The sequence below is a fragment of the Maniola jurtina genome, chromosome 11 (assembly GCF_905333055.1).
Source record: "Maniola jurtina chromosome 11, ilManJurt1.1, whole genome shotgun sequence".
Lineage (NCBI taxonomy): Eukaryota > Metazoa > Arthropoda > Insecta > Lepidoptera > Nymphalidae > Maniola > Maniola jurtina.
In genome coordinates, this window is record NC_060039.1 from 8,797,799 (window position 1) to 8,825,758 (window position 27,960).

The 27,960-nt window shown below is 37.5% G+C and overlaps 4 protein-coding genes across 9 annotated transcripts in view; 2 read left to right on the forward strand and 2 right to left on the reverse strand.

Annotated features, from left to right (window-relative positions):
* Nucleotides 1-302: 302 nt before the first annotated feature.
* Nucleotides 303-18,879, reverse strand: LOC123869793 (ankyrin repeat domain-containing protein 11-like). Of its 3 annotated transcripts, none has more exons than XM_045912828.1 (12): nucleotides 18,864-18,879; nucleotides 7,735-7,975; nucleotides 6,853-7,499; nucleotides 6,568-6,673; nucleotides 5,823-5,983; nucleotides 5,187-5,377; nucleotides 4,673-4,882; nucleotides 3,964-4,168; nucleotides 3,428-3,637; nucleotides 3,189-3,348; nucleotides 751-3,051; nucleotides 303-536 (listed from the first exon to the last, which is right to left on the reverse strand). In XM_045912828.1, the coding sequence occupies exons 2-12, from the start codon at nucleotides 7,904-7,906 to the stop codon at nucleotides 424-426; spliced, it is 4,476 nt and encodes a 1,491-aa protein (XP_045768784.1). In that variant the 5' UTR covers nucleotides 7,907-7,975; nucleotides 18,864-18,879; the 3' UTR covers nucleotides 303-423. The 3 variants fall into 3 exon arrangements, with proteins under 3 accessions (XP_045768784.1, XP_045768785.1, XP_045768783.1); XM_045912829.1 differs by lacking the exon at nucleotides 18,864-18,879 and having other exon boundaries at nucleotides 751-1,724; nucleotides 1,782-3,051; nucleotides 7,735-8,008; XM_045912827.1 differs by lacking the exon at nucleotides 18,864-18,879 and having other exon boundaries at nucleotides 7,735-8,008.
* Nucleotides 1,495-27,960, forward strand: part of LOC123869816 (coiled-coil domain-containing protein 97) — a 28,255-nt gene continuing 1,789 nt past the window's right edge. The window contains exons 1-2 of the mRNA XM_045912868.1: nucleotides 1,495-1,507; nucleotides 16,840-16,854. The gene's annotated coding sequence lies outside the window, so the exon portion shown is untranslated. The remainder of the gene's footprint in view (nucleotides 1,508-16,839; nucleotides 16,855-27,960) is intronic.
* Nucleotides 7,743-12,328, forward strand: LOC123869817 (DNA polymerase beta-like). 4 transcript variants are annotated; one of them, XM_045912869.1, is made up of 6 exons: nucleotides 7,743-7,859; nucleotides 8,401-8,844; nucleotides 9,709-9,831; nucleotides 10,154-10,319; nucleotides 10,823-11,012; nucleotides 11,921-12,328. In XM_045912869.1, exons 2-6 carry the CDS (start codon nucleotides 8,417-8,419, stop codon nucleotides 12,013-12,015), a joined length of 1,002 nt encoding a protein of 333 aa, XP_045768825.1. In that variant the 5' UTR covers nucleotides 7,743-7,859; nucleotides 8,401-8,416; the 3' UTR covers nucleotides 12,016-12,328. The 4 variants fall into 4 exon arrangements, with proteins under 4 accessions (XP_045768825.1, XP_045768827.1, XP_045768826.1 ...); XM_045912871.1 differs by lacking the exon at nucleotides 7,743-7,859 and adding an exon at nucleotides 8,092-8,314; XM_045912870.1 differs by lacking the exon at nucleotides 7,743-7,859 and adding an exon at nucleotides 8,092-8,223.
* Nucleotides 11,651-27,763, reverse strand: LOC123869792 (ATP-binding cassette sub-family C member 10). Its single transcript, XM_045912826.1, has 23 exons — nucleotides 26,924-27,763; nucleotides 26,735-26,852; nucleotides 26,458-26,616; nucleotides 25,583-25,832; nucleotides 24,955-25,219; nucleotides 24,361-24,598; nucleotides 23,906-24,054; nucleotides 23,280-23,399; nucleotides 22,122-22,506; nucleotides 21,563-21,685; nucleotides 20,892-21,005; nucleotides 20,567-20,746; nucleotides 20,174-20,322; nucleotides 19,288-19,827; nucleotides 18,613-18,745; nucleotides 17,615-17,690; nucleotides 17,180-17,277; nucleotides 16,423-16,629; nucleotides 15,973-16,100; nucleotides 15,519-15,610; nucleotides 15,018-15,212; nucleotides 14,524-14,755; nucleotides 11,651-14,349 (listed from the first exon to the last, which is right to left on the reverse strand). Exons 1-23 carry the CDS (start codon nucleotides 27,533-27,535, stop codon nucleotides 14,104-14,106), a joined length of 4,809 nt encoding a protein of 1,602 aa, XP_045768782.1. The 5' UTR covers nucleotides 27,536-27,763; the 3' UTR covers nucleotides 11,651-14,103.

Below are 27,960 nucleotides of genomic sequence, written 5' to 3' on the forward strand. Positions count from 1 at the left end.
TGACGGGACTTTCACAGACAAGTAGAGGATTAACCAAGGAATAACATAGGCTACTTTTTTAACCGACTTTGAAAAATGTTGTGTTTTTCTACCGATGTAGACTGATATCTCCGAGATTTCTGAACTGATTTGCGTATATATTTTTTTAATCGTTAAGGGAACTTTACGACATTGTTCCATAAAAATTTTGGATTCTAACTCCTCAATCCTGATGCTGCAGGGGATCCGACCAATCCACGCGGGCGAAGCTGCGGGTATCTTCTATCCATACTAATAAATAACTGAAAATAAAACTGCATTTATAAACTCATACTCTGTAATAAATAACTGTGAAAATAATGATTTTGATTGGACAGCGTACAAGAATAATAATAATAATTGTTAAAATCATGCACATCAGTGTCTAACAATAAATACAATAAATTATTTCATATCACTGCTTAAAATTAACTTTGTTTCTAGGTCACTTTCGTTTTCAATTATTAGTTCTTTGCTGCTAAAAGCTTTCTTCAGTAACATGTTTATTGCTGCTTCTTCTGAAAATAGAAAATCAAATATAAACTTTGGTATTCAAATTTGGCAGTACAATAAACTATTTTATAATTAATTTGTTGGTACTTTAATGTCATCCCCCTCTGACTTTTAGACCTGTTAATTTAATTAGGAGGTTTGTATACAACCAAATAAGTGATAAAACTTGGATTATTTCAGATTTCTTTAAGTATATTTCAGAGTGTACTTCAAACTTACCTGTAACTTGTATAGCAAGTAGTTGGTGAACTATATGTCTTGCAGTAATCTTAAATAATTCCCGACTGTTTATCTTTTTTTTCTTATAATAAGGCATTAATAACTTAACTACTAATCCAGCAACATCAAGCTTTTCTGTTTTCTTTTCCTTATTCTTTGTTAAATCTTTCTCATCTTTTCTTTTTTCTTTGCTACTTTGCGTTCTTTCTTTTCTTTTTTCCTTATTAGCTGGAAGTTCACTTTTATCTTTTCTAGTTTCTTTCTTTTTGGAAAGCTCTATTTCTACTTTTATTTTTTCTTTATTATTTAAATTTTCTTTCCTTTTGTCTTTGTTGAACTTGTGCTCGTCAGAAGATTTTGTACTGAAAGTTAGATCATCTTTTTCGTTATCTGTGCCATGCTTAGTGGGCGATTTTAAAGTTACAATAGAATCTTTAGGCTCATTTATTGTTTCTTTGATGTTTAAATTTTCTACAACTGATTCAGATTTTGTTTCCGAAAACTGTTTGAGCACCTGCAATACCTTATCTGCCTCTAAGCTAAGTTGGTACGCTTTATCTAGTGGTTTAGCAGTATGCTCGAGACCATTCAATTTACTATCGTTGCTTGATGATTCAATAGAATCATTTGAGTTATTACTTTTTTTCTGGTCACAATCCTCCAAAAAGGTTTCTTTGTTATCATTACATAGAACTTCGTCAACAGATGTGTTGCTTATTATAAGAGTATCATCACCTTCATCATTATTTATTTGTAAGTCTGTGCAAGTATCACCTATTGTCAATTTACTGTCGGATTGTAAACATTTACTATCTTCAGGCTCTACAACTATTTTTTCTCGACTAGTCTCGTTTTCTGCTGGTTTACTGTCGTTACATTTTGAAGACGGCTTTTCTCGCTCTTTATTAGAATGTGCAGACTTCCTGTGTTTATGTTTTGTATTCACCTTTTCAAATTCTGCATCAGATTGTGAAGACTTTCTGTCCTTATGCTTAGTTAAAGAATGTTCTCGATCTATATCTAATTGTGATTTATTACGCTTGTGTTTTGTGACTAAGTTTTCACGATCTGTATCAGATTGCAACGATTTTCTATCTTTATCTTTTGAAACTGTTCTTTCACGATCTGTATCAGATTGCAATGATTTTCTATCTTTATCTTTTGAAACTGTTCTTTCACGATCTGTATCAGATTGCAACGATTTTCTATCTTTATCTTTTGAAACTGTTCTTTCACGATCAGTATCAGATTGCGACGATTTTCTATCCTTATTTTTTGAAACTGTTCTATCACGACCAGTATCAGATTGCGACAATTTTCTATCCCTATCTCTTGAAACTGTTCTTTCGTGATCTGTATCCGATTGCGACAATTTTCTATCCTTATCTTTTGAAACTGTTCTTTCACGATTGGTATCAGATTGTGAAGATTTTCTATCCCTATGTTTTGAAACTGTTTTTTCGCGATAGGTATCAGATAGCGAAGATTTTCTATCCTTATCTTTTGAAAGTACCTTTTCACGGTCAGTATCAGATTGCGAATACTTTGTATCCCTGTGTTTCGAAATTGTTTTTTCACGATCTGTATCAGATGGCGAAGTTGTTTTATCCTTGTGTTTTTTAACAACTTTTTCGTGATCTGTATCAGAATGTGAAGATTTCCTATCCCTGTGCCTCTTTTTAGATTTTTTAGAACTCGATTTATCAGATTTCTTTTCTGGTGATTGTTTTTCACTTACATTTGTATCACGAGAGAGTTTAAATCTTTTGATGTCCTCAGATTCTATTTCACTGTCAGACGATTCACCAAACAGAGCTTTAATTTTTCTTTTAGCTGTAGGTTTTGTTATTTCGCAAGGAACCTCCATTTTAAGTCCACTATTATTTATTGACACAGTCTCTTTACCATCGCTTTTGTCATCTTTATTTTTATTTGGTATACCTTGTAACGTTATATTTATAACAAACGTTCGTTTTCCAACATTGAATTCGTCGTCGCTTTCCATAATTTCATCAATTTTCATTGTTTTGTCATTATCCATTTCATTAATGGAAGTGTCTGTTTCTTCTAACTTTAAGGTCGAATCACTGTGATTAGGCCTGATGTTTTCATCTATAATAAGTCCTCCTTCGTCTTCACTATCATCTGAAATAGGAGCTGGAGATCCTTGTGATTTTGTTGAGAAAAAGCTTTGAAGCTTGGTTTGAGTTAAAGGATCTCTTTTAAAAGAATTGGCCTTTCGTTTGATTTCCTTATCAGCTTTAGAGAGTGATTTCTGTTCATTATTTTTGTCCATATTATCTAAAATGACAAATCGTTAATTTTATAAACAAAATTGACAAGTCTGTCAAATATGACTAAAGTAGGTGATCTATTAAAGTGACCCTACTCTGTACTATATATATTAAACATTTGTCCTAAATGCTAAGTGTACTTACTATTTGCTAATTGTGATGCAGTTATAAACCCGTGGCTTTTTTGTGACTCCTTTTTCATTTCAAAATCCTTAACAAATTCGGCAAGAGTTTCGCGTTTTTTCGGTTCAAATGTCTTGAGCTCTGAATACAAACTATCTTTACAGGCTCTAACGGATGATATCTGGAATGCAGTACACAATGAATTGTGATCCATACTTTAACTAAAAAAAATAAGTTTCAGAGAAACACAATATTTTTACCAGTTTCGTCATAGCTCTTCTGTACAAACTAATAACAGTACTTTTCGAGAAGGCCTCGTACTCCAGTTCCACTGCACAGTCTTCAACGTCGTGACTTGATAACATCCTTTCTGGTTCATCGACACCTTTGACACCTTCGAGATTGTTCCTCAAGGCATCTGTTAGTAATGACAGATAGCTTTCACGTCCAGTCAATGTCAAACCATTAACCTAGAAAAATAAAATTTAATTTAGAGTATAGTTGTATACCAATCAAGCGATAGCTCAGGGCTAGATTTTTGATTTCTTGGAATCAAAGTCGAAGCAGTATAGTGGAAGTTTCATTTTGATCAGTTCAGGTACTTCATACGCGCAGACTAAAGATGCATACAATCTGCAGTGTCGTGGCGTGTCGAGATGCGACAGAAGACAATCGGTGGGTTGGTTAAATAATGCTTAAGTTAAGATATAGTTGTTGTATGCACCATATTATTACAAATTTTAAAGATAGAGACTCTTAATATAAACCGCATTCATTAGAACATAAGTTATCTCACCTTGCTTTCTGTACTTTGGGCGGCTTTGCATTTTGAGTATTTAGCAGATTCAGAGTTATTATTCCGGTTTTTATCTTTGTCGAGATTCTTCTTTCTATTGGCAAACTCTTTTATGATAAGGGATCTCGTTTCGTCGGCGACGCGACGCCGGTCGCCCTCGCCGTCAGACTCTCCACTACCGTCGCCACAGTAAGCCTGAGCCTCCCTGAAACATTATTATTCATGGTATTTGGATATCACTGTTGTATTTTTACGGGAATAACATTCGTGTTCGAATTGTATACATAGAATAATAAAAATAAACAAAACTTTAAAAATTGAAAATGTATTTAATATAAATGCTAAAAACCGGTTAAGTCTAGTCGAACACGTACACAAAGGGTTCCGTACAAGAAATAACTTCGAAATTTTTATTATTTGTTGTTATAGCGGCAATAGAATTCTGTGAAAATTTCAGCCCTCTACCTATTACGGTTCACGAGATACGGCCCGCTGACAGACAGACGGACTGACGAACAGCGGAGTTCTATTACTAAGACGGGTACGAAACCCTAAAAAATGTCGTCTAACACTCCCCCTTGCGAAGCAGACTGCGATGCGATATCAAAATATCAATGTATGCGCCTTTCAAACTTTGTGATGTATACTGTAATAATAAATTGGTGTATGACGTCGAAAAGGATTTCTTGAAATATTTGATGGAACTGACCTCGCCTGCCCCTCTCTGCCCTCGCCGTACAAGTCGGCGGGGTCGGTGTGCGTGACGAAGCCGCCCTGGCCGATGGTGGCGCTCATGGCTCGTCGCTGGTGCTGCTCGAGCGCGCGGCGCACCGCCCGCGCGTCCTTGCACACGTCGCAGCGACTGATGCACTTCGGCGCTTCCTCCCCGAAGTAGTCTGCGAATATCCTGTGACGACATCTAAAACAAATACTTTGTGTAATCTTTCATTATCAAAAAGTAATAAAAAACATATTAAATAAAATTATTTTTATTCAAATAATATTCTATGAGTTTTATTAAATCTCTGAATAAGGTTTACAATTGTTTCATTTTAATAACAGAGAGGTCACAAAAATATTACGAAAGGGAACGCTATTCACATCTTAAGCAGAATTTGGTTTTAATAATAAAATTAATATGGTATAAAGAGTGCCGTGTATGAGAGTTTGCCTTTTTTTTTTGCAAAATAACTGTAAAAAAATTTAAAAACAATGATTCTCACTTGACTTCCTCACAATATTTGACCATAACTTCGAAACTTTTGTACGCATTCTTACAACGTTGCTTCTGCTCTGGGGTTTTTGATCGGGCGAGCTCAGATCGAAGTAGAAAATCGACTGCATTACGCTCAATCCGACAATAGTAAATCCGACAGCACGCCGGCTTGCCGTCGCGACCCGCTCTTCCAGACTCCTGATAAAAGTTTTCTATTTTTATTTGGTGTTTATTATGTATTATTATAAACATTAATACAGTGTCCAACATCCCTCAGCGATATATGGACGCGTAATTAAAAAAAATATATAATACAGTAGCATTTTGACTTATTAGCGTTTAAGATTTTAAGCGTTTAAGATAACAGAATTGAGATTGTATAGACTATTAGTGAGCACTTTATGGGCGACTGTAACATCTAGAAATGATTGGCTAAGTGGTATTGTAATATGCTGTATGTGTTCCTACAATAAAAAAAAAAAAAAAAAAAAAAAAAAAAAAAAAAAAAAAAAAAAAAAGATGTTAGCCACATACATGTTAAAGATGAACTATGACCTAGTTATCAAGAAATATAAAGAGTCAATTAAAGTGTAATTGCTAACTGAAGTGTGTGTAATGTTACTATTTTCTTCAGGATTACTACCTGATAGTAAGCGGCAACATTCTGTGACAGCCCCCAGTGCACCACAGCGCGTACGGTTGCCTTGTCCACACCCATTCCAAACGACACAGTCGCACACACGCACCCACACTCTCCATTTGACCACTGCTCCTGCACTGATACACGATCAGCTGCCTTCAAACCTAGACACAAAGATTTTATTTAACATCTAATCTTAAAAAAGTATATACTGCATAACATATATTCTACTGTCTATGGTATTATATATTCATGATGATGATATCCTCCAAGATCCATGACGCGTCCGTCAACGGTGATACCTCAGCTCTATCTTTTATATGCACTGATGTGACTGGAATATCCAAACTTGGTTTTAAAAGTTCGATGGCACAAATCACAAGAAAAGGTCAAGGCTGACACTTAGTGTGACAGCGAAAAGATGTTGTAAATGCATTGTTTCGAAACCCTTACAATTCTAACGTACCAGATGATGCCCGGGACTTTTCCCATGTGGATATGGGCGTTTTAAAAATCTTGCGGGAATTCTTTGAATTTCTGGGATTTTGCCAATGTGATAATTCAGGGTCCAAACTATCTCCATTCCAAAATTCAACCAGATTGATTGTTATTGTGATGTTCCTTATTTTTAAAAAACATCTAAACTTTCACATTTGTTATATTATTAGGATTAGGATTTTTGATTTAATTAATTATTATTGTGATTAAAATGATTGTTCAGTATTTATTTTATTAAAAGATTACTTACCTCCGTGGTATGCCAGACTCTTAAGACCTCTTTTAGTTAACAGACTTGACATTTCTTCTGTTTGTTCTCGTGTTCTACAGTAAACAATAGCGGCACTTTTGTCTTTCTAAAATAATATGAAAATTGTTAGTTAATTCATATAGTTGTTAGTTTATTTTGAGTGTCAAAATTAAAAAGCAGTTTTGATTGTACTTTCTGATAAAGAATTATTTTACTATAGATGAATCTTTAAAGTAACTTTTTTTGTATTGGCAATAGATACTTTATATAATTCATATAACTTACAGTCTTAACACTTTCGTCATCATTTAAATTTTTCTTAAGAAACTCTACAAGGTCTCCGATTTCATCTTGTATACAATTTTGATATACAACGTCATAAAAAAGATTCCTTCTAAAACTGGGTGTTTTATATTGAGCAACTGGTTGCAGTAACTTGAGATTTTCCAGTATATCTTTAGTTACTTCTGAACTAGCAGTTGCTGTCAGAGCTACCCATGGAATGCTCCTGTACTTCTCTCTCAAACTGCCCAATTTCAAGTAATCCGGTCTGAAGTCATGACCCCACTCACTAACACAGTGGGCCTCATCTACTATTATGTATGATACTTTCTTATACTTGACTAGATGCTCTATTAATGATTTAAATGTTTCTGTAGCTGCTTGCTCAGGTGTCACATATAAGAACTTTGTATTTGGTTTCATGGTGCGAAGGTCATTTAAAACTCTTTCTCTATCTTTAGCTGTCATTTTTGAGTTGATAGATTCTGCACAGATTTTTATTCTTGTTAAGTGATCTATTTGATCTTTAATTAGAGCTAGGAGAGGTGAAAATACAATAGCAACTTTGTTATCCTGCAACATAGCTGGTAATTGGAAGCACAATGACTTCCCTGAGCCTGTAGGCATTGAAATATATACATCATGAACACCTGGAAATATAAATTAAAATTAGGGTTTTGGTTTTTAAAAATATAATTAGTTATAATATTTTTCTCATAATATGTAGCGCAATCTTTTAAAATAAAAACACAATTAGTTAAGTATTATGGCAACACTGTTGTTATGCGTTTTCGTTATTGAACATTCGCAAATAGAGGACGAATTACGCTTTAACTAAATGGCACTTAACTTAAACACGTTACATGTATTTTGTTATTAACTTACCTCTTGCAATTGCTCTCACAGCCCTTTCTTGAAGTTCGCTTTTGAACTTTCGGTGACCAAAACATTGCACTAATTTTTCAGTTACGTTATCCATCACAAAGTTTTTGTTCACGGAATTTTCACTGGTATGTTTATTTACAGTATTATTGTTCTTCCCATTATCTTTAATCATAAACACACAAATTTAAGTTTAGTACCCGCAAACTTTTATTATTTTATAAAATCTAACAACCTCGAAATACTAAAGGTACTCTAAATTTTTGACATTTTGAAATGCAAAATGTCATTGTCACGTAGCTCTCTGTCAATGTCAAGCACGCATAGTTCTGCCAACGTTAAGAAAAATCACCGCCAAAAGCAAAAGTCAACATCACAATTCAAAACATAATATATGTGTAGAAGCAGAATATTCTGAATATCGTCAAACAGTAACTATTTCTCGTAGAGAATAGTAAAATTATGAATAAATATATTGCTCGTTAAATTTTGGTGATTATAATAAGTTGTTATTGTATGAATGAATGCTTGCAACAGCCATACACTAATGGGTGGGATTTGAACCTACTACTTTCGAACTTCGGTACAGCTTCTAACCCGGTCTATAACCACTAAGCGCTCGAAGATAACTGATTTAATTAACTGTTAATAAATAAATATTTTTTGCAGCAAAGCAGTACCAAGAATGAGTAAAAGAAAAAATCCTTCTGAAAGCGGCAATCCCAATGCAGATTTCTGCGACTTTTTAATGGAGTTAGCCGACTTTGAAAAGAACGTAAGCAGAAATATCCACAAGTACAATGCTTACAGAAAGGCTGCTAGTGTTTTAGCTGGTCACACCAAGAGGATTGAATCGGGAGAAGAAGCAAAAAAATTGAACGGTATAGGAGATAAAATCTCAAAGAAAATTGATGAGTTTTTACAAACGGGTAAATTGATGAAGCTAGAGAACATACATCAAGATGAAAATGCTCAGGCGATTAGCTTGTTGACGAGAGTATCTGGTATCGGGCCGGTGAAAGCTGCCGATTTGGTTCAAAGCGGTATAAAAACAATAGAAGAGTTGAGAAAAAATGAAAGCAAATTAAATCATCATCAACTTATCGGCTTAAAGTAAGTTTGAGAGCGAATCTACAATCGTTTCGGCGATCACGAGTAAATGATTATCATAGTAGGAGGGTTGCGAAGCTGAAGTGGCAATTAGCAGGGCACATAGTTCGAAAATCGATAGACACTGGGGTCCTAACTCCTAAGGTGCTAGAATGGCGACCTTGCACCGGAAAGCTCAGCGTTGGAAAACCTCCCCATTAGGTGCACAGACAACATCAAACGAGTCGCAGGGAGCCGCTGGATTCAAACGGCGCAAAACCGTGGCGTGTGGAAGTTCCCTCAGATAGACCTATGTCCAGCTGTGGACGTCTATCGATTGACTATGATGACGATGGTAGTAGGATAGTAGTTAGGTGGACCACACATACCCTATGTTATCGCGTATCTAAGTAGGTACTAGTTACCTACTAGGTACTTTATGTTAGAAACTCCACCGCTCCGTTTTGCCTCGTACCTTTTGTCGTATCTTCTGAAGTTCCGTCCTATACTTACCAATCACGATAAGCAATGATCATCGTTCATTTTGATTCCTGATCCGACTGTAGGTAGGTATCATATATCACACCTCGCGGCTAAAGGCCTCTTTCACAATCTCCGAATAAAGTCTCCAGTAGGCTTATTGCCGATTAAAGTGACTGTAAGCGTCCTAACTCCAAACTACCAATAAATAACCGATCATCATCGCGTCGACCACGACGAGGAAATCACTGTCTTGACCACTGACCTTGAATCACTGACCTTGTAGTTGCATGTAAATTATTGGATGCATAGTTGGACTAAATTGATAAGTTTTATTTAATTAAGTGCTATTTACACTTAACTTTCGCAGTTTCTCTTTCCAAATCACATGAACAATTTATATTTCAGGTACTTTGAAGATTTTGAAAAGAAAATTCCGCGAGGTGAAATACAGGAAATTGAATATCTTATAAAAAGGGCTTTGAATGATTTAGATCCGGAATTCACGATAACTATTTGCGGCAGTTACAGGTCACTATCTTCTTAATAAAAATTATAAAATTTTAGGAACATAAGTAGGTATGTCTAAAAATGGAATGCGGCTTGTCGCTCGCAAGATTTGGTCTTTTAGGGTTCCGCACCTCACGAAAAACGGAATCCCTGATCACTTTGTTAAACTACCGAATCAATTTTGATAGTACCTAATTACTTATTTATCAGGTAGGTAATACTTATCGTCACACGACCGCGCGCGGTTTGTGTTCCGAGGTCCTGCCGCGCAGTTACCCTCACGCGTCGCATCCTTCGCATTATGTGTGTCCAAAACTCATCAAAATATGTTCTTGTTTCGTAGACGTGGGAAGTCACAGAGTGGTGATATTGATGCCCTGGTTACCCATCCCTCACTCAAGTTACAAGAGGAGAAGAAGAAGCATAGCGAGAAGTTATTGAAGACTGTTGTGGGCGCTTTGGATGATCTGATCACTGATGTGATATCAATGGGAGACACCAAATTCATGGTAATTCAAGTTATCGTCTCTAGGACATTACAGTACCTCACCCACTACCACTTTTATAAGTAACGCCGATGTATTGTGCAGAAATCTTATTTTTGAATGATTGGTGATTACGCGCCATGTTTGTACCCGCGAATCATGAGCGAGATAGCAAAGTCTCTGTTGTTCTTTCTTTAAAATCTTCACGTAAACCAGTAAGGTCTGTATTTCATTGATGCACATTCGGTTTTAGTTGACGTTTTGCCCATTTCAAAAATGTTGAAAAAACTGACCTATAAAAGAAACGTGACTGTGTTAGATACAATCTATGACCACAGAGTACTTTTTACATACTCTATGGTACAAGTGTAGTAACATGGCATGAGCTAAGGGCATTCTATACTCTTAAAGGGCCGTAACATCCTATAGTATTGCATAGGTAATAGTAAAAGAACACAAGAGAATACAATGATTAAGATCTTGAAGTTTAGGTAAAAGACTAAAAAGAATGATTATATTATTTACAGGGAGTATGCCGCTTGTCGAATAAGTATCCCTTCAGGCGTTTGGACATCCGTTTGCTTCCCAACGACCAGTACTATTGCGCCGTGCTGTATTTCACCGGCAGTGACGTGTTCAACAAGCAGATGCGTGCGCACGCGCTTGAAAAGGGTTTTACCCTCAACGAATACTCTTTGAGACCTGTTGGATGTACTGGTAAATATACACGGTCCTTGAAAAGTGGGTTACTGTAGCGTAGCTGTTATCGTTTTAAAGCAGATTGACACGCGCGCGCGTACACGTGACACGTGCGTGAATCTGTAGACATATGTAACTGCACGCATTACGTCTACGCGAACGTTCACGGCACGCAACCGGTATGCCATGTCTCATACAGTTCCATACATTACAACGCAATGGTACACGCTACGTCTACACTTACGCTCGTGGAAAAATAAAATAATTACTGTTCCACACAAAAATATAAGTTCTTGTGGTTAAAATCTTCTAGTCATTCAACAAATGATAAGTAATTCTCTAATTAAGAGAATCAATAATAAATTTTCATATTATAGTGCACGCAAAAGAAGTAGCCCAATCTGAACACGAATCATATTTTTATTTATTTAATTTATTTTATCAATGTAACTAGCGAAAAGGTCGCCTTTTGTTCAAATATCTATTTTGTTATAATTACATTTCTATGTAAATTTGGTGTTTTACTTTAATCTTTGGTTTGCTCAAACCGCCATGTTGTAGCTTCAGATTGGACCACCTGTTTTGCGCGCACTGTACTCTAAAGCATCAGATGTGACGATAGTAAAATAATCAATAAAAATACCAAGTTATATTTCATTTTCAGACTTTTATTAAGAAAAATATCAATTTATAATAATTTATATGTAAATGCATTGAGGACGCACTCGCCATATTTACTCTTCGTGTCAAGTGTCATGTCAAAAGTCCGGTTTACCCTAAGATTTAGTATGGTTTACCTAAGGACTAAAATCATACTTTTTACATGCCAGTTGACACAGCAAAAATGGCAACTGCGTTCTCAAAATGTATGCACTATATAACTTTTGAGAGATCGACAGTTATTTACGTTACATAATAATTTAAAGGTGTGCCTGGAGAGCCCGTGCCGATCACATCGGAAGAAGAAATATTCGACTATATCGACTACCCCTACAAACAACCTGAAGAGCGAAACATGTAGATTACGAAAACTAAAGCCTAGCGTCCATATGATTGCCGAATCGATTTATTTGTCACCCTGAATTTACTAATTAATTGCTTCTAAAGGTCTTGGCGCGCTTTAGCGAATCGATTGCACCCACTGAATCGAATTTGCTTGAACTTGTACTGGATTCAGTTCGCGAAATTGTCGACATGACTCGATTCGTCTATAATGAACGCTAGTCTTTGTCATGATTTATATCACAAGGCATCTAATTGAAAAAGTTAAGTAAAATTGATCGCACATTACAGATGAGCCGAAAGAGCGGTATTATTACGTCATTCGCATTTTTCATTAGATCAAAAAAATCATAACCCTTCCTTTTGGCTTTGCCGCAGTCGGGTAAAAAGCGCTGCGTTGGACGTTGCATATATAATGGCTATAATGTGCGATCGACTTACTCTGGCTGTAACGTGCGGCCGACTTATTAATAGCACTAATATAAAAATATTCTTTCTTAAAATAATTTTAATGTTTAAAAATAATAGGTTTGACTGTGATTTCAAATATCGATTTCTTTTTAAATTATAATGAAATTAAAGTTCTTTACACTTTCGTTCCCAGAAAGCTAACTAACTGAAAATCTCATTTCAATAGATTTAATTCATTTAACATTAATTAAATTATTATTTACTTACAAGCAATTAATACACATTTACATGAAAATAATATAATATGCTACAAACTCTATTGTGTTTTATATCATGCAGCCAAATACAGAACCGTTTCTTAACTTTAAGGGCGTCAAAATCGGTCACTAAAGTTGAAATTATAAAGCGCACTTTGACTTTGCTTAGACTTAAGTTTCAGTCAAAACGAGACAGATTTATGCCAGCGGCATAACCTTGTCTCGTTTTAACAGTGTCTTAAGTCTGAGCAAAGTCAAAGTGCGCTCTATAGATCTCAGCCTAAGATTTTGAGATGCTCATAAGGATATTTGATCCATAATATCCATCCTAATAAAAAGTGGGCCAAGACTGTATAAAGCAACAAATATACTAGCGTGTCGTGTGGTGTCGCAACGTCATAAGCATATCGGTTTCATACATTTAGTATGGATAGAGAGAGACAGGACACCAAGACATCAAGACACGCTACTCTACAATAATGTGTCAAAGTCGTTTGCTTCACAAGCTGTTGGGTGATATAGAAAAAAATTGTTTTCACCTCACTAGTACAAAAAGGTCGCCTTTGCTGCCTAAAACCTGTTAAAGTCGTTTTAGGTACTCTAAATAATTCTTAAATACATATCAAAAATTGCGGAACCGTCAGGATTCGAACCTGCATCTTCTAGGAATCACGCCCGATGCCTTGACCATTAGGCCGCGGTTCTAAATAAGACATAATATAGTTAACAGATGGGTCAAGGTAGACCATATGCGGAATCTCTTACTACAAAAATATACTTCGATAACATTAATATAATCTTACTCGTACATGCAATAATAATAATGACGTATATCTCGTAAATTACAATCAGTTCAAAATCAAATCAATTTGTTTCAAAAATCAGTCATACACGGAAACAAATTGAAAAATTTATTTAACTTACACTACTAATTAACGTTTTTATACAATACTGGGTAATGTCCAGCATGCGTTGCCATGCGACTCGCTCGTCACCTATTTATTATACCTTAAGGTAATTTATTAAGGTTAAGGTATGGAGAAAGATTTGTGAACGCATAGGTAACGAACAGACATATAATAATCTTTTTTTTAATATATTACACAATTTGATAGTGAATAAAAGACGGAATGTATCAAAATTAAATTAAGACACCATTCTTCCTAGTATTCTTATAGACGAGTGGCACTTTATCGACGACAAAGGGAACCAATGTCACGTGTCGTGCCACCGCGTCCACGACACTTATCAACGCCTCGACGGCGGCAATCACCCTTCACGTCATAGATGCTAGTTTCCACGATACAACTAGCATCTAACTACCCAAGCGCACTCCGCTCGAGTATGCTTTGTTCGTGTCAATGCAGAACTTACCCCACCAACACCACGGTGCTGTCGCCGAACGTGCAGCGACTGGTATCGCAAAGGGGTGATGTCTGTTACTGGTCTGGATGCAGCAGTCTGTAGAGATGTGAAGTGGGGTCGGCGAGCGCGTCCTCGGGCGGCCGCAGCTCCAGCAGCCGGCCTCCGCCCAGCACCAGCACCCGCGAGCACTCCAGCACGCCGGCCAGGCGGTGCGCCACGAACACCACGGTGCTGCCGCCGAACGAGCAGCGGATAGTGTCCAGGATGACTCGCTCGCTCTCTTGGTCGAGGTTAGCCGTCGCCTCGTCTACGAGTAGGATCTGTAAGAACCGCGACACTTTGTTATTACGCTGTCAAAGTCCTAATAGGTACAATATATTATTATTATGGTGTAAATCGTGTGACTGGTAAACCAAAAAAATACGCTACATTTATCAATTATAAAAATAATCATATAAAATTACTGTAAAAATAAAAAGCACCACTTAACCGACCTTAGCCTTCTGCAGCAAAGCCCTCACGAGGCACAGCACCTGAGCGTGGCCGCGCGACAGCTGCCCCGCGGGCGCGGCCAGGCCGCCGCGCGCGCTCACCACGTCCCGCGCACCGCACGCGTCCAGCGCGCGCCACACCTCCGCGTCCAAGTACTGCCGCAGCGGATCCACGTTCTCGCGGATGCTGCCCGAGAATATGAACGGCTCTTGCGGAATTATACCGATACGAGATCTGGAATAAAAACAACAAGAATTTTGAACACGACTAATAGTCCCCTTTCTTCTTCCAACTGAGCTTGTTAAAAATTGGTATGATTGAAGATCCACGAGTGGAATTTGGCTCTTGGTTTCAGTTTATCATTTGAACTGCAGTTAAGTTGTAGACAGGTCCAGATGGCAATCGGGGTGGGAACGCCCCGCACACCCTCCGCGTTAACCCGGTGCGCCATATTCCGATTGCCATGTCGGCTTGTCGCGTACTTTAGGTGCGGTACCTGAGCGCCTGTAAGTGCAGCGTGGCGACATCGATGCCGTCGACGCGCACGCGGCCCGCGGCGCACGGCGCGAGACGCAGCACGGCGCGCAGCAGCGAGCTCTTGCCCGCGCCCGTGCGCCCCACCACCGCCAGCCGCTCGCCGGGGTGACTCGAGAACGTCACGCCTCGCAGCGCCTCGCCGCTGTCCCTTGCTCTACAATGCACAAAGAGAAAACAATACAAAAACGTTTCAAACTAGGCACTCGTAACAAAAACAAATAACTATTATATGAATATGAGACAACGAGACAAAGTAAAGCTTGGCTTCTGTCGGTTTCTCACAACAACTCACAGCATATTCCATGAGAGACACTTTGCTATAAATTTATAAATTTACTGCATAACAAGAGGGTGTTACAATGTTAGAAATGTTTAAGCTCATAATCATAAATTGATTGTAAATTTTTCAATAGGAATTTTCAAAACATTTTAATATGCCATACTTCAACTCTTTTCTTACCCATATTTAAGGTGTACATCCTCAAAACTTATAACTCCATGGGAAGGCCAGCCATAGGGTGGTGAGTCTCCATCTATTTTTTCACTTTCTATCTGTTAAATACAAATGTCTTTAAAATAAATGTAATAAATGTTATTTTAAAACGAAGAAAGAGTAATTTATTAAAAGCTTTGTATACACTTGATTTGTTCATATTATGTTGTCATTCCATCAAAATTGGAAACTGGACTTCCAACTGTCAGATTGAGTTGAAAGGCTGTGAGCAGCTCTGATAATGGAGGTGGGAGGTGGACATTAGAACTATTTGCTTGTTAATTGTTGTCTGATTTAGCATCATATGCTGGGATATCATGTTTGAACTTGTTAATTTTTTCAAGAGAAAGTAAATGGGTAAATCGAAAAACTTTTAGGCACTTTAAAAAAGTTTTTTTACTTTTATTATGTTAACAATAACCTGTGTAATATATTCGCCGACTCGCTCTACGGCAATCATCTCTCGCTCGGTCTCAGTGAATGAGTTCAGCACGCTGCTCAGCATTGAAGTCATCGACAAAGCGTACGATATGGCCAGGCCCACGAGTCCTGCACAAAATAACGAAGGTGAAAAATTAAATTGCGGCCCATATGCAAAATTTTGCGAATTTTGGATGTTTTTTTTTATATGAAAACTATAAATAATACACTCACAATATAAACTTTTGTTTCACATTGGATTCCCGCAGCTTGTCATCGTGGTATAACCTAATATCGGGATTCACTGCTTTTGCACTGAACGATCTTGTGCGCTGGACACTACATTCGCACTCGCTAACTTGGTCACTCGCATGGTCTTCGTCCTCTGCATCGCTGCCGCCGTACGTCTGTGAGCTGCTTCGAGTCCTATGCCACGCGTGCATTAACTTACCCGGATCAGCGGCATGTGTGGCGCGTTGCAGCACGGCGACGAGCGCGGCGCCCGCCACGGCGGCGGCGGCGGCAGCCTGCAGGCGCAGCGCCAGCCACTGCGCCGCCGCCGCGCCGCATAGCGCCGCGCGCTGCCAGCGCTCCACGCTCTCCTCGCCGCGCTCCGCCCACCGCGCCGCCGCGCCCAGAGCGCGGATACTGCTCAAACCTGTCCGATTTACATATTTATGTTATATTCTGGTACATTTAGATTGTAGAATTTGCGCTTCACTTCAAGAAAGTCACCCTTTGTGGGCATGAGTGCAAAAATCAAAATCATTTATTCAAAGTAGGTACTATTATAAGCCTTTTGATCGTCTGAATTGTTAGATTTATAGGATAATGTTATAATGGTGATAATTAATTACGTAAACTTAAGTCTAAAGCTTCGAGGGTTCCAAACACGCCCGGGTCTGAGAATGCAATCTTTTTAATAAAATTCCACAATCAACTACACGCTTGCCTTCACACCAGTTTAAATAAATCTATGAAAAGTATGCTACTAAAAATACATAATAATATATTACACAATCGAAGATTATGTAAATGATAAAGAGCGTAGATTTGACAACTCGCTCTAGCAAATGCACGGAACTTCAATTACCTACTTTTATATATGGCATAATATTGTAAATCCAATCTATGCAAAGAGCAACCGCCGAGTTTCTTGGAGGTTATTTTCGGTAAAAAGGGCATTCCGAACGAGTGATAAATCTTACCTTCAAGTGTGTCATTAAAATGTACGTAGACCGGCGACAACGCTACACTCTGCAATCTTTTGAGTTGCCTGGAAGTGATCCGATAGCGTCGCTGTAATCTGCAAACAGAAAATCGCAGTTATAATATTATGGATATCTAATTCATAATAACCAGGTGCCGGCGGTGATCGCGTTGAGTTTAGATACAGAATATATTTTATGGTGATGCACTAAATCTATACCAATTTTCATCAGAAACAGTAGTATCATGAGTAAACGGAAATTCCACGCGCACGTTTCGCGGCTAACAGCTGCAGTATAATAATATAAGTGTGCGATTAATTGAACAAGAAATAAAGCGAAAATATTGTTTATTTTAGGCAAGTGATTTAAAAGCGATATTAGACTAATTTTAGTTGAATGAGGGGTTAAAAGATAAAGTAAGGTAATCCACACCTGTAGTATATGAAAGTCATAGGTAAGACGCCCACTAGCAACCAAGGCAGACCGTAGACTGTAACCACCACCGCGCCTACGACAACAATGGACATTAATAAAATATTACCGTGTAAAGCCAGCGCCAATTAAAGCTTTAAATCCGCAAATATATAGTACGCGTCAGGTCAAGACGCCAATCGGAGTATGAGGCAGGGGGACGTCCCACGCACACCCGCATTTCACCCGCGGTATCCCGCGCCGGATTAGCGCGGGGCAGTGCGGGTATCCTATGTCCGTCCCCGGGATGTAAGCTAACTCTGTACCCATTAAAATCGGTCAAACGGTTGGGCCGTGAAAACCTAGCAGAGAGACAGACACGCTTTCGCCTTTATAATATTTGTATGAATATGGAAGTAGTCCTTCTTTAATGTTAAAAGTGCTCGTGGTGCTGATTACGGTTTTCAGTTACAAATTATAAAATTTTAGTTTTAGATACAACAATTAATTTGAAAATCCAATAAAAGCCAATTTTTGTCTATATACGTTCCTGCATTTCGTTGCAATAAAGCTACGACTGGTACCTTCAAATTTACGATTTGCAGCTCAGACATTTTAACGTAAAGTTTTTAACATTCACTCACTCAATTTTTAGGTTATTTATCTTTAGGTTATATCTTCAGTGATATGTGGCGCCGGCTTAATGTTAAACATACTTACATATATTATTATTAAAAAATATTATGTAAATACTGGTGTTGTGCTTTTGAAATACATGTATTTGCAAGTATGGTAAACCATTAAATACAGGGTAAAAGCGGGTACGTAATACGTACCACCCATCATCATCGTATTAATCTGCTACATACCCGCTATTTATATTATATGATGTCGTTGATCAACGAAATAAACCTAACATCTTTATCTTAAACCATTATTAAAACTTCAGTCTTCGAAAAAAAGATAACAATAGCAAAATATATTACGAAACGTATTTAAATGCTTAAAATTCAACTCACCAATCAAGGAAAATATTTGTGCGAGCAATATATTTAAGATAAATGGTAGTGAATCGTCCACTGTGTATGTATCTGAAGAGAATCTATTAACTATGCGTCCTGTAGGGGTTACATCGAAAAATTTCACGTTTGCCTGCAACAAGGGAAAATGTAAATAAGCTGAAGTCAAAAGATGGCAATTACACTCGATAATCCTCACTGCACTCTCGACAGCAAATATTGCTCATCGAACTTTAGAAAGAGATAATAACTTTATACTCAAAATTTGACATGTGTGTATGTAAAACTACCAATAAAAATTATAGCTCTACTATGTTAGTTTCATCAGAAAGAATTCTGCTAAGGGTTTTACATTGTACCTAGTGGTGGGATTTACATATTTCTCACTTCGCGTCATCGTACATTCCTGGTGGCAAAGCAGCCTTAAGCACTAAGACTAAACAGACTGTTTGGTATATTAACATACGTCTCATATTTGTAACAGGGTTTACAAATATGAGATTTTGCATGTACCTACAAGCCTAAGGTATAGATTATTTATCAGTCAGGGTTGGCTCACAGAACAGACAGACAAGAAAGCTAGTTAATATTGCATTGATATCCAGTTCTATCTTTAAAAATTCAAGGCTCTAGCTTATCAAGTATAAAAATGTGTTAGAACAAAATTCAACATACCTTTACAATAACTTTCAGAAGTATTTTGTGTATCTTGGCTGCAGCTTTAAGACCTCCATAAGCGAACAAGAACGCACGCATGATAGTGAATACTAGATTTAGTCCAGCCAAACCGAAATACACTTCCAAGTAATAATTGTCTGTGAGTGCTGACGCTTTTAATACTTGAGATTGCGTAGAATACATGTTGCTTGCTAAATTGTAGTTATCAGTTACAATTGTACTATTATTATTATTATTCCCACTGAAATTGTTGATAATCGTCATCGAAGTGTTTACTATATTGTGTACAATATTGTCCAACACGTTAAAGCTATGGTCGAGAGCTGTAGTGTTTTCGTGCACGTTGTCAATTACTAGTGCATTCACGGAATTGTTGCTTTTGTTTCTGACCCAGAACGTGAGCCAAACGAATGTGAAGTTTTGAGACAGTTGCATGAGTATCAGCGATATTACGATGCACATTGTTAGGAAGCCACCCACTGAGCGTAGATATAGGCCGATGACCCACCAACCAACTGTGCCTTCGGACATACTTTCCTGTAAAATAAATGCAAAAAATTGTATCAAATTCATGTACTCTACAATTTGAAAATCATTCAATTCATACTTATTACATTGAACTCGCAAAAAGTGAAACAAATCAGAGAACAAAAGAGTCGATGAAACTCGTCTCACTCGCTATGTAACGATTATTGTTGTTCATATGAGTGAGTGCAAACAGAGAATTTTATATACACGGCATAGGTGAGGCAGATATGGTGGCTGGGTCCACAACAAGACATAGCTTTTTGTCTGTCGCTTTAAAAAACTAACTTAAACCATTGGTTCACTAGAGATACAGCTTCACAGTAATATATGAAGTATAAACGCAGTGCAAACGTACGTCATTATCCAAACTGTTTCGACTAACGACGTCTAGCTCGTCAAGTTGTTTGTCCTCCATGTCGCGTTTGAGTGGGGGCTCTTCGCCTTCGCATTCAGTTTCACTGGGCAGAAATTCTTCTATTTCGTTTAGCACTGTTTCCGGTGGACCTTAAATTAAAAAAAAAAAAAATTCAACACATTAGCAACAAGAGAGTTTCCTCTGTTGGATAAAAAAATCTGTTTATATTTTAATTCTACTAGGGCATCTAAAATGCCGTAAAAATACCAATACATTTTTTAGACGTACCTGTTATTTGCAAATTCGTTCAGGCAGAAGTTGATATGTGGATTTTAAAAACGCGACTGAGGTGCAGTAAGTGCTGCGCGACTGTCGTGCCCAACAACATCTCACCTTGCGTGACTATCCTTCCGTCCTGCATCAGCAGCACGCGGTGTGTGCGCGCCAGGTGTCGCGGCGAGTGCGTGACGAGCACGCGCGCCGTGTGCCGCAGCAGGCCCAGGATGCAGCGTTGCATTATGTGCTGCGCGACTGTCGCGTCGACGCCCGACAATACATCATCCAACAGGTACACTGTAAACGAAAAACAACACCTTTGTTGTTCTTTGTTGCCCATATGTGGTAAGTCTAAATTTTAGTTTTGATGGCGGTGAAATAAGAGACACTTTATTGAAAAAAAAAACTAAGGTACATTTTATTCAAGTCTAGTAATATTTACCTTGTTTATCCTGGTACACGGCCCGTGCGAGTGATATTCGCGCCCGCTGTCCGCCACTGAGGGTGCAGCCGCCTTCGCCCACGTATGCGTTCCAGCCCAACAGATTCAGATCCTCTGATGATAAAGTACAAATAATTTAATAAATAAAATAAAATATCATTCAATACAATTGAAAGTGAAAACAATGCAGTGAGTACGAGATGTATCAATATAGTTATTTCAGGTAACGCTAAATGTTATTCGTTTGATCTCTGTATGCTTAGTATGAGATCTCACAAACATCGATAGAATTCGAACATTGAAATACTTTAGCATTATAGTAAATGAATCATAAGGCCTTGGTTTTTAAGCTTAAGTTCGTTCATATTAAAAAAATTATCTTCAGCGAGCGATTCAAGCAGACACCTTGTACAATTAAAATCGGTGATACTGAATTTTTTACTTCAAATTAAACGTGAATTTAAACGGCATTCCGAACCCGTGGTAAATTATTTTGACGATCAAAAAGCACTTGTAAAAGTCTACTTGAATAAAAATCTATTCTATTTTATTCTAAAAATCATGGAAGTTAAATCCCAGTTTACTTTGACGTTATTGTGTTTCAACTCTCGAATTCTATCTTCGTTGGTGAGATGTCAAATCTCATAGGAAACACATGTAATAATACTTGCCTGTTAATGCACAAGCGTCAATGACCGATCTAAACTTCGATTCGTCATAAGGTTTCCCAAATAATATGTTGTCACGTATAGTCCCACGTACGAGCCACGGCTGCTGGGACACATAACCAAAACCTGAAAGAAAATCGAAGGACGCCTATTTATTTTGTTTGATGCTGCCACACAGAACTCTTTAAGATACTATAAAATGTTTGCAAGACGGGTAAAACGTTGTCATACATGTCAACGTCGTGAAAAGTTTTTTTTAGAACAAGAGGCGGCTGCTCCCTCTGACGTAGTTCTGACGTAGTGTCGTGAAAAGTTATAAACATATAAGTCCCCCGCGCCATGCGGTACAACCCAGTAGGTACAATCTGTTTACGCCCACACAGATATTGGTATACAAATGTTTTAACTTGGTGACGTTTATTTATTTGTACTGTAACACTTGTTAATTTATAATACATTAAATGCTTTACAACAATTTCAAACTTTGATATATTATGTATTTTCTAATGGATCTACACTTATGTATCTCCTACACATAAGCTTGGATTTATTAATTACTTACTATTAAGAAATTCGGGTATTTGAATATCCCCCGCCTGTTTCAGCATGTCCCCTATAATTGCTAACAACAGCGACGTCTTCCCACTACCCACTGGTCCGGCAATACCGACTAATTCTTCTTTACCAATCTCGAAAAATATATCTTGTAACTTGAACGGTTCTTGTATAAACGTCTCATTAGACGACTCTGAATCCCTCCTCTGAATACTGTATTTGGATAGCTTCTTTTGAGATTTGCCCTTGTTTTTCTTTGATTTCGGCATTGATTTTCTACGGATGGAAGATTTCGCCCATGTAAATGTAGCGTTTTTAATTATAATAACTTTGTCTTCGTCGCGGTTTATGTTCAGTCGATCATAATAATGTTCCATGTCCATGTCTCTGAGCTAAAATAGTATAAGGAATATCACTACACAATTATTATAAACTAGAGGATGCCCGCGACTTCGTCCGCGTGGATTTAGGTTTTTGAAGATCCCATGGGAACTGTTTGATTTTCCGGGATAAAAAGTTGCCTATGTCAATGACTGGGACGCAAGCTACCTCGGTACCTTTCATACAAATCGGTTAAGCGGATGGGTTTTTGGGAATCCCGTTGGAACTCTTTGATTTTCCGGGATAAAAAGTAGCCTATGTCCGTCCCAAGGATATAAGCTAACCCTGTACCAAATTTTGTCAGAATCGGTTAAACTGTTAGGCCCTGAAAAGGTAGCAGTCAGACAGACAGACACACTTTCGCATTTATAATATTAGTATGGAAGTATGGATTAAAATTCCCCACTACTAGAAACTACTGTACAGACTTTTATACAGTTTTCACCAATACAAAGGAAAGATCATCTAAGAAGGTTGTATGTGCATTTATGAACACTAAACGAAAATAACTTACCGTTATTATGATAATTGTAAATTAAGTCGAAAAAAATCGTCCTATCTGACCGCTTCCGTGGCGTGAGCTGCGTAAATAGTTAAAGTTACACGAAAAAATGTACAGTGAAAAATTCTTCACAAAACGTTCTAAAAAAAGTCCAGGATAGCTTATGTCTATATCTATATCTATCATCTATCTAGCAGAAGTCATCCGGTTACAGATGACCCATGCTACTCTCGCGATGCCAGGGTGGGTCGCTAGTTTCACTACAATTTTGGAGTTACTTACATCTAGAAGTTTCTGGATACGTTTCATAGAAACCCAAGCTTCAGTCAGTCCATTCAGTACCCAAGGGAAAGCATTCAATGGCGCAATCAACATATTGATCAATGCTATAGTTGTGAAGACCTGAAAAAATTATTTTGTGTCTTTAAAAATATAGTTTAAACAACTTTGTAATATGGAGCCGTTAACATGGAAAAAGACGGGAAAAAGTTGTTCACAGTGAAGAGGGAAAATTTATGTTTAGTTTTTGCTGTAACTGTATTGTCTTACAGTTCAATAATAACATGTTAAGATGGCCCTTTTTAGGCGCTCTGAGCCAACGTATTACCGCCTATTATTTTATTATTATATTATATTCTCCAACACAAAATATAATGTCGACACATGTCACGGGATTTCGGCCCGAGACTATGCTCTTGAGGGTAGGCTCTTTCATTGTAGTTAATAGTAATAGTAGTATTACTAGTAGTAGTAGTAATAGTTCAGTTTGTTATGAATTTCATACCAAACTGAACTATTCAAGTATTCTCAGACTACCACGCAGACCGCGTCCAGGTTATTACGCTCGTGCAGTTCCCGCAGCACCCTGGGGCGAGCCTCTGTGCGACAAAGGGATATAATATACGTACAGTAGGCGCGCTTAGCACTTGTCCGCGCAGCGCGTGCGTTCCCAGCGTGAGCGCCGCCACCAGCACGGGCGTCGTCGCCCACAGCACCACGCACACCGCGTCCAGGTACTTGCGCCCGCGCAGATACCGCAGCTCCCTCGCACGGGCCTCTGTGCGACAAACGAACAGTTAAAGAAATGCATAGGTACAGTCAAAGGCCGTAAGTCGTTTAGCACCTTAATGATCATATTCGAGTGGTACGGTAATGCACATGTGTTAGGTGTGTGGCGTGTTTACAGAAAAAGTTCAGGCGACAGATTTTTGATGCAATAGTTTCGCGGAATTACTACTCGAATTATGAGGCCGACCTTACTTCATTCTAAATTAATTCAACACATAGCAGTTTTAATATGGGCTGTAGCATGTCAAACTATTCTAAGATTCGCAGGCGTCAGCTAGTAATTTATATTTTATACCTGAAACTTTATCAATGAAGTAGTCTTCCCACACGTGCACTTTTACAGTGCGTATCCCGCGGAGCATGTCGCTGATCAGGCTCACTCGCGTGTCTTTGTGTTTCATCATTTCTGTACTCAACTGTCCAATCTTATTTGCAATTATTTTATTTATTGGTATAAGAATTACTGAGAATGCCACGCCAGCCAAAAATGATATGCCAACTTGTTGATACAAAAGGAACAATGTGATGAATAACTGAAATAGGAAATTAATTCTCTTATAATTTTTATAAATATCATCTTTGCTGAGGAATTTTCCCGCCCGTTCTTTAAAAGCTTCATAGATGGCACACATCGTGCCCTTCCAAGTAAATAAGATTTTAGCCATAAACAAATGTAGTGTTGAAACCAGATGAGCTCATAAACACAACATGTGACACTTTCTGCAGTATTTTAAATAATCACTCAGCTTTCTCTCGCTCAAAACTTTAGATTTACGATTTACGTTTTAATTGAGGATTAGTTTTCATTGTAATATAATATAGCTATTAAATGTTAGATTGCGCTAAAAACAGAACACATGTTTCTATTGGAATAGGAACAGATTCTTACCTGCAATGGTATACTCCAGAGCGCATGAAAACTGGGACAAGAGTTCACAATTCTGTCAGTATCAGTTGACATAAAATTTGTTATTTCCCCAATAGAAAAAGCTTTATTGAGTTCAGTCGAAGTCACACTAAGTGTCTTTCTCAAAATAGTGGACACTATGGCTCCGCGCATTTTGAGGCCAATCATAGACATTAACCAAGTGAAATGAACATTAAATAAAGCAGATATTATTGTAACTGCTAGAAGCGTTGCAGCATAAATATATCTGAAAGATTCAAAGTTTTATAAATTACTGTAGATTTCCAAAATTACATAGAATAAGCCAAATGTTTGTATTGATATAAAACTTTTCTTTTATCTTCACATTCATGCAATGTTATATTGCAACAGCAAAGAATTAAGCTTAAGTTACTAAAAATAATTTTCTAGGTCACAAAGCACTACAGCTTAGTCAGGGCAGGGCGGGACACCTTTACCTAGAATGTGGGGTCTTAGGCCACATCATCATTTTTTATTAGGTGTGATTGTGGTCAAGAGCTTGCCTATATTGAATTTTTTTTTAAATATGTGTACAAAAAAGGCCTACTGTGCAGGTAGGCCCAAACAATAAATAAAATATAATTTTCACCCATAATGTTGATCAATACTGTCATCTTCAACAAAAGTGACTAGTTTATTGAGTAGTATAGGTCCACCAAAGCCTGCCATGTCAGAGATCAGTTTGAGCATTCCAATGCCATAAAATTGAAGAGCGAAGCAACTGTGCAGCGCACGAAACAATGAGACATTTTGCCGTCGTATTGGGCGTAGCAGCACTCGAGAGGTGGGAGTGACTGGTGTAGATGATTGAGGCAATGTTTCACTTGTTGCCCCATAGCCTGTGAACAGGCAAAACTCATTTTCGGTACACTTCAATTCAGCATTAGTAAAAATATAATAAAAATAGGAAATGTTGTCACATTTAGTGCCGAAATTAATTAATCAATCAGCCTGTAAGTTACTTAGAAATATTGTTAATGTCAAAAACACCATATAATTTTAGATAAATAACAACATTACTCAGTAATTTATCATCAGATTACAGATAGGATCAATTATTATTATTGAATTGAAGCCGATTGGCATGATGTCAAATGTCATTCCACATTATTTAAGCTTCACTTGCCAGGTTTGCCACTTATTATTTTATCAACATGTTATTTAATTTATGTATTATGATATTTAACTATGAAAAATATAATTTTTATTGGGTTGGCAAATAGGTGCATAAGTATTCAATAACTTATTTTGATAGATGATGCCCATGCAAGCTATTTTTGGATAAAATTTCATTAAAATCAGTTAAATGGATAAGCCATGAAAGGCAAGCAGAGAGACAGGCAGACACAACTTTGTATTTATAATATTAGGTATGGATTTACCAATTCTCACATAAGTTGTAACTGTAGATGATAAATTTTTAAACCTTACAGTAAATCTAGGCTAACTAAAATAATAATTTACCAGGTCCAATAAATGGTTGATGTGGCACTTCAGTGAACTGTTGGTAATTATCAACATTACCAATCAGCGCCTTGTCCATCCTTGCACCAACATAAGTACATCTATACCGTGCTGGAATGTCATATAGTTCTTCTAGGTCTTGTAGCTTGTTTTCAAACCCTTAAAAAATGAGTTATATTATACAGTTAACATTAAATGTTATTAAGGATGTAGTGTAGTGGCTGTTAAAAACTATGTATTTGAAAAATTGTGTAAAATAGCAATAAAGTTACACTACCTTTTTGTAAGAGTGGATCAACCCATGAAAAACACAGTTTAGACCACCAGTTTGCACCTTGCATAGCCGTACCAAGGACCCCTTCATCGCCTTGAGGTAGAAGTGGGGTGTATTCACTCTAAAATTGCATAATATTGTTACAGCGGATACATAAGTATCTGATATGGTTATGCCACAAACAATACTTACATGAGAATGTTGAGAGCCGACAAGGCATGGTGAGTAAAATGTTGGTCTGGAATCACTCGCTGGTAGCAAAGTCAGGAAATATACAAAATGGCAACATAATATGGCAATGTCAAATGATGTAGGAGCACCAATAAGAATATTACTTCGAAGTTCAATAATACTAAACAGCACTGTGAGACTCCATAAAACAAGTTGACTTATTGGACCACGAGAACTTTGCCCCAAGCGATGTTTCAGTGCTATGACATACCCAAAGTGAACCAGCCACGATATACACGCTGCTCCAGCAGCAAAGTAATCAATAGGATATAGCCTAAATCCATCATCAGATATGATGATATACATGTGTATTATTGGAATGGAGACAAGTGCTAATGCTACAAAGCTGCGAAGAGTAATTGACCGTTCTTGAGTCTTTTCTCTTACTACCCAATTTTTTCTTAATCCCACGTAATAAGCTGAAGTTATAGCGAATGTAAAAAATATAGGTATTTGAAAGAACAACTCTTGAAAACACATTCCAATGTCCTTTGTCGTATCGTTCCATGGAACCAGGCCCTGTGGGCCACATATGTATTCCCATTTCCAAGTTAGATTCATAAAAGAGTTCATTGTCTTTACCAAAATCTGCACAGCCACAACACAAGTCAAAATGTCTTGAAAAACATATTTATTTGAGTACTTTAATTATTCTTCTGAGAAAATCTCTGTACCGTAATTTATTTTAAAGGATTCCCCAATTATATTTTTGTAGTGAATAAGCACAGTGAATAAGTGATACGAATTTAAAATTAAAAATAAAAATAAAGCAAAATCAAGTAGGTATCAGAGACAAGTGACAGGCAGTGACAAGCACAGGTCAAGGTGACATGTGACAAACATAGATAATACACTAATAGGTAACAAATAACCACAGATCACTATTATATTTCTGGCATCCAAGATTTCTGGTCTGTAAATATATATATAAGTCTAGAGATCATTGAGAATGTGGACTTCGTCTTTGTTAGCGTTTGCTGGCGCGCGTGTTATGCCTT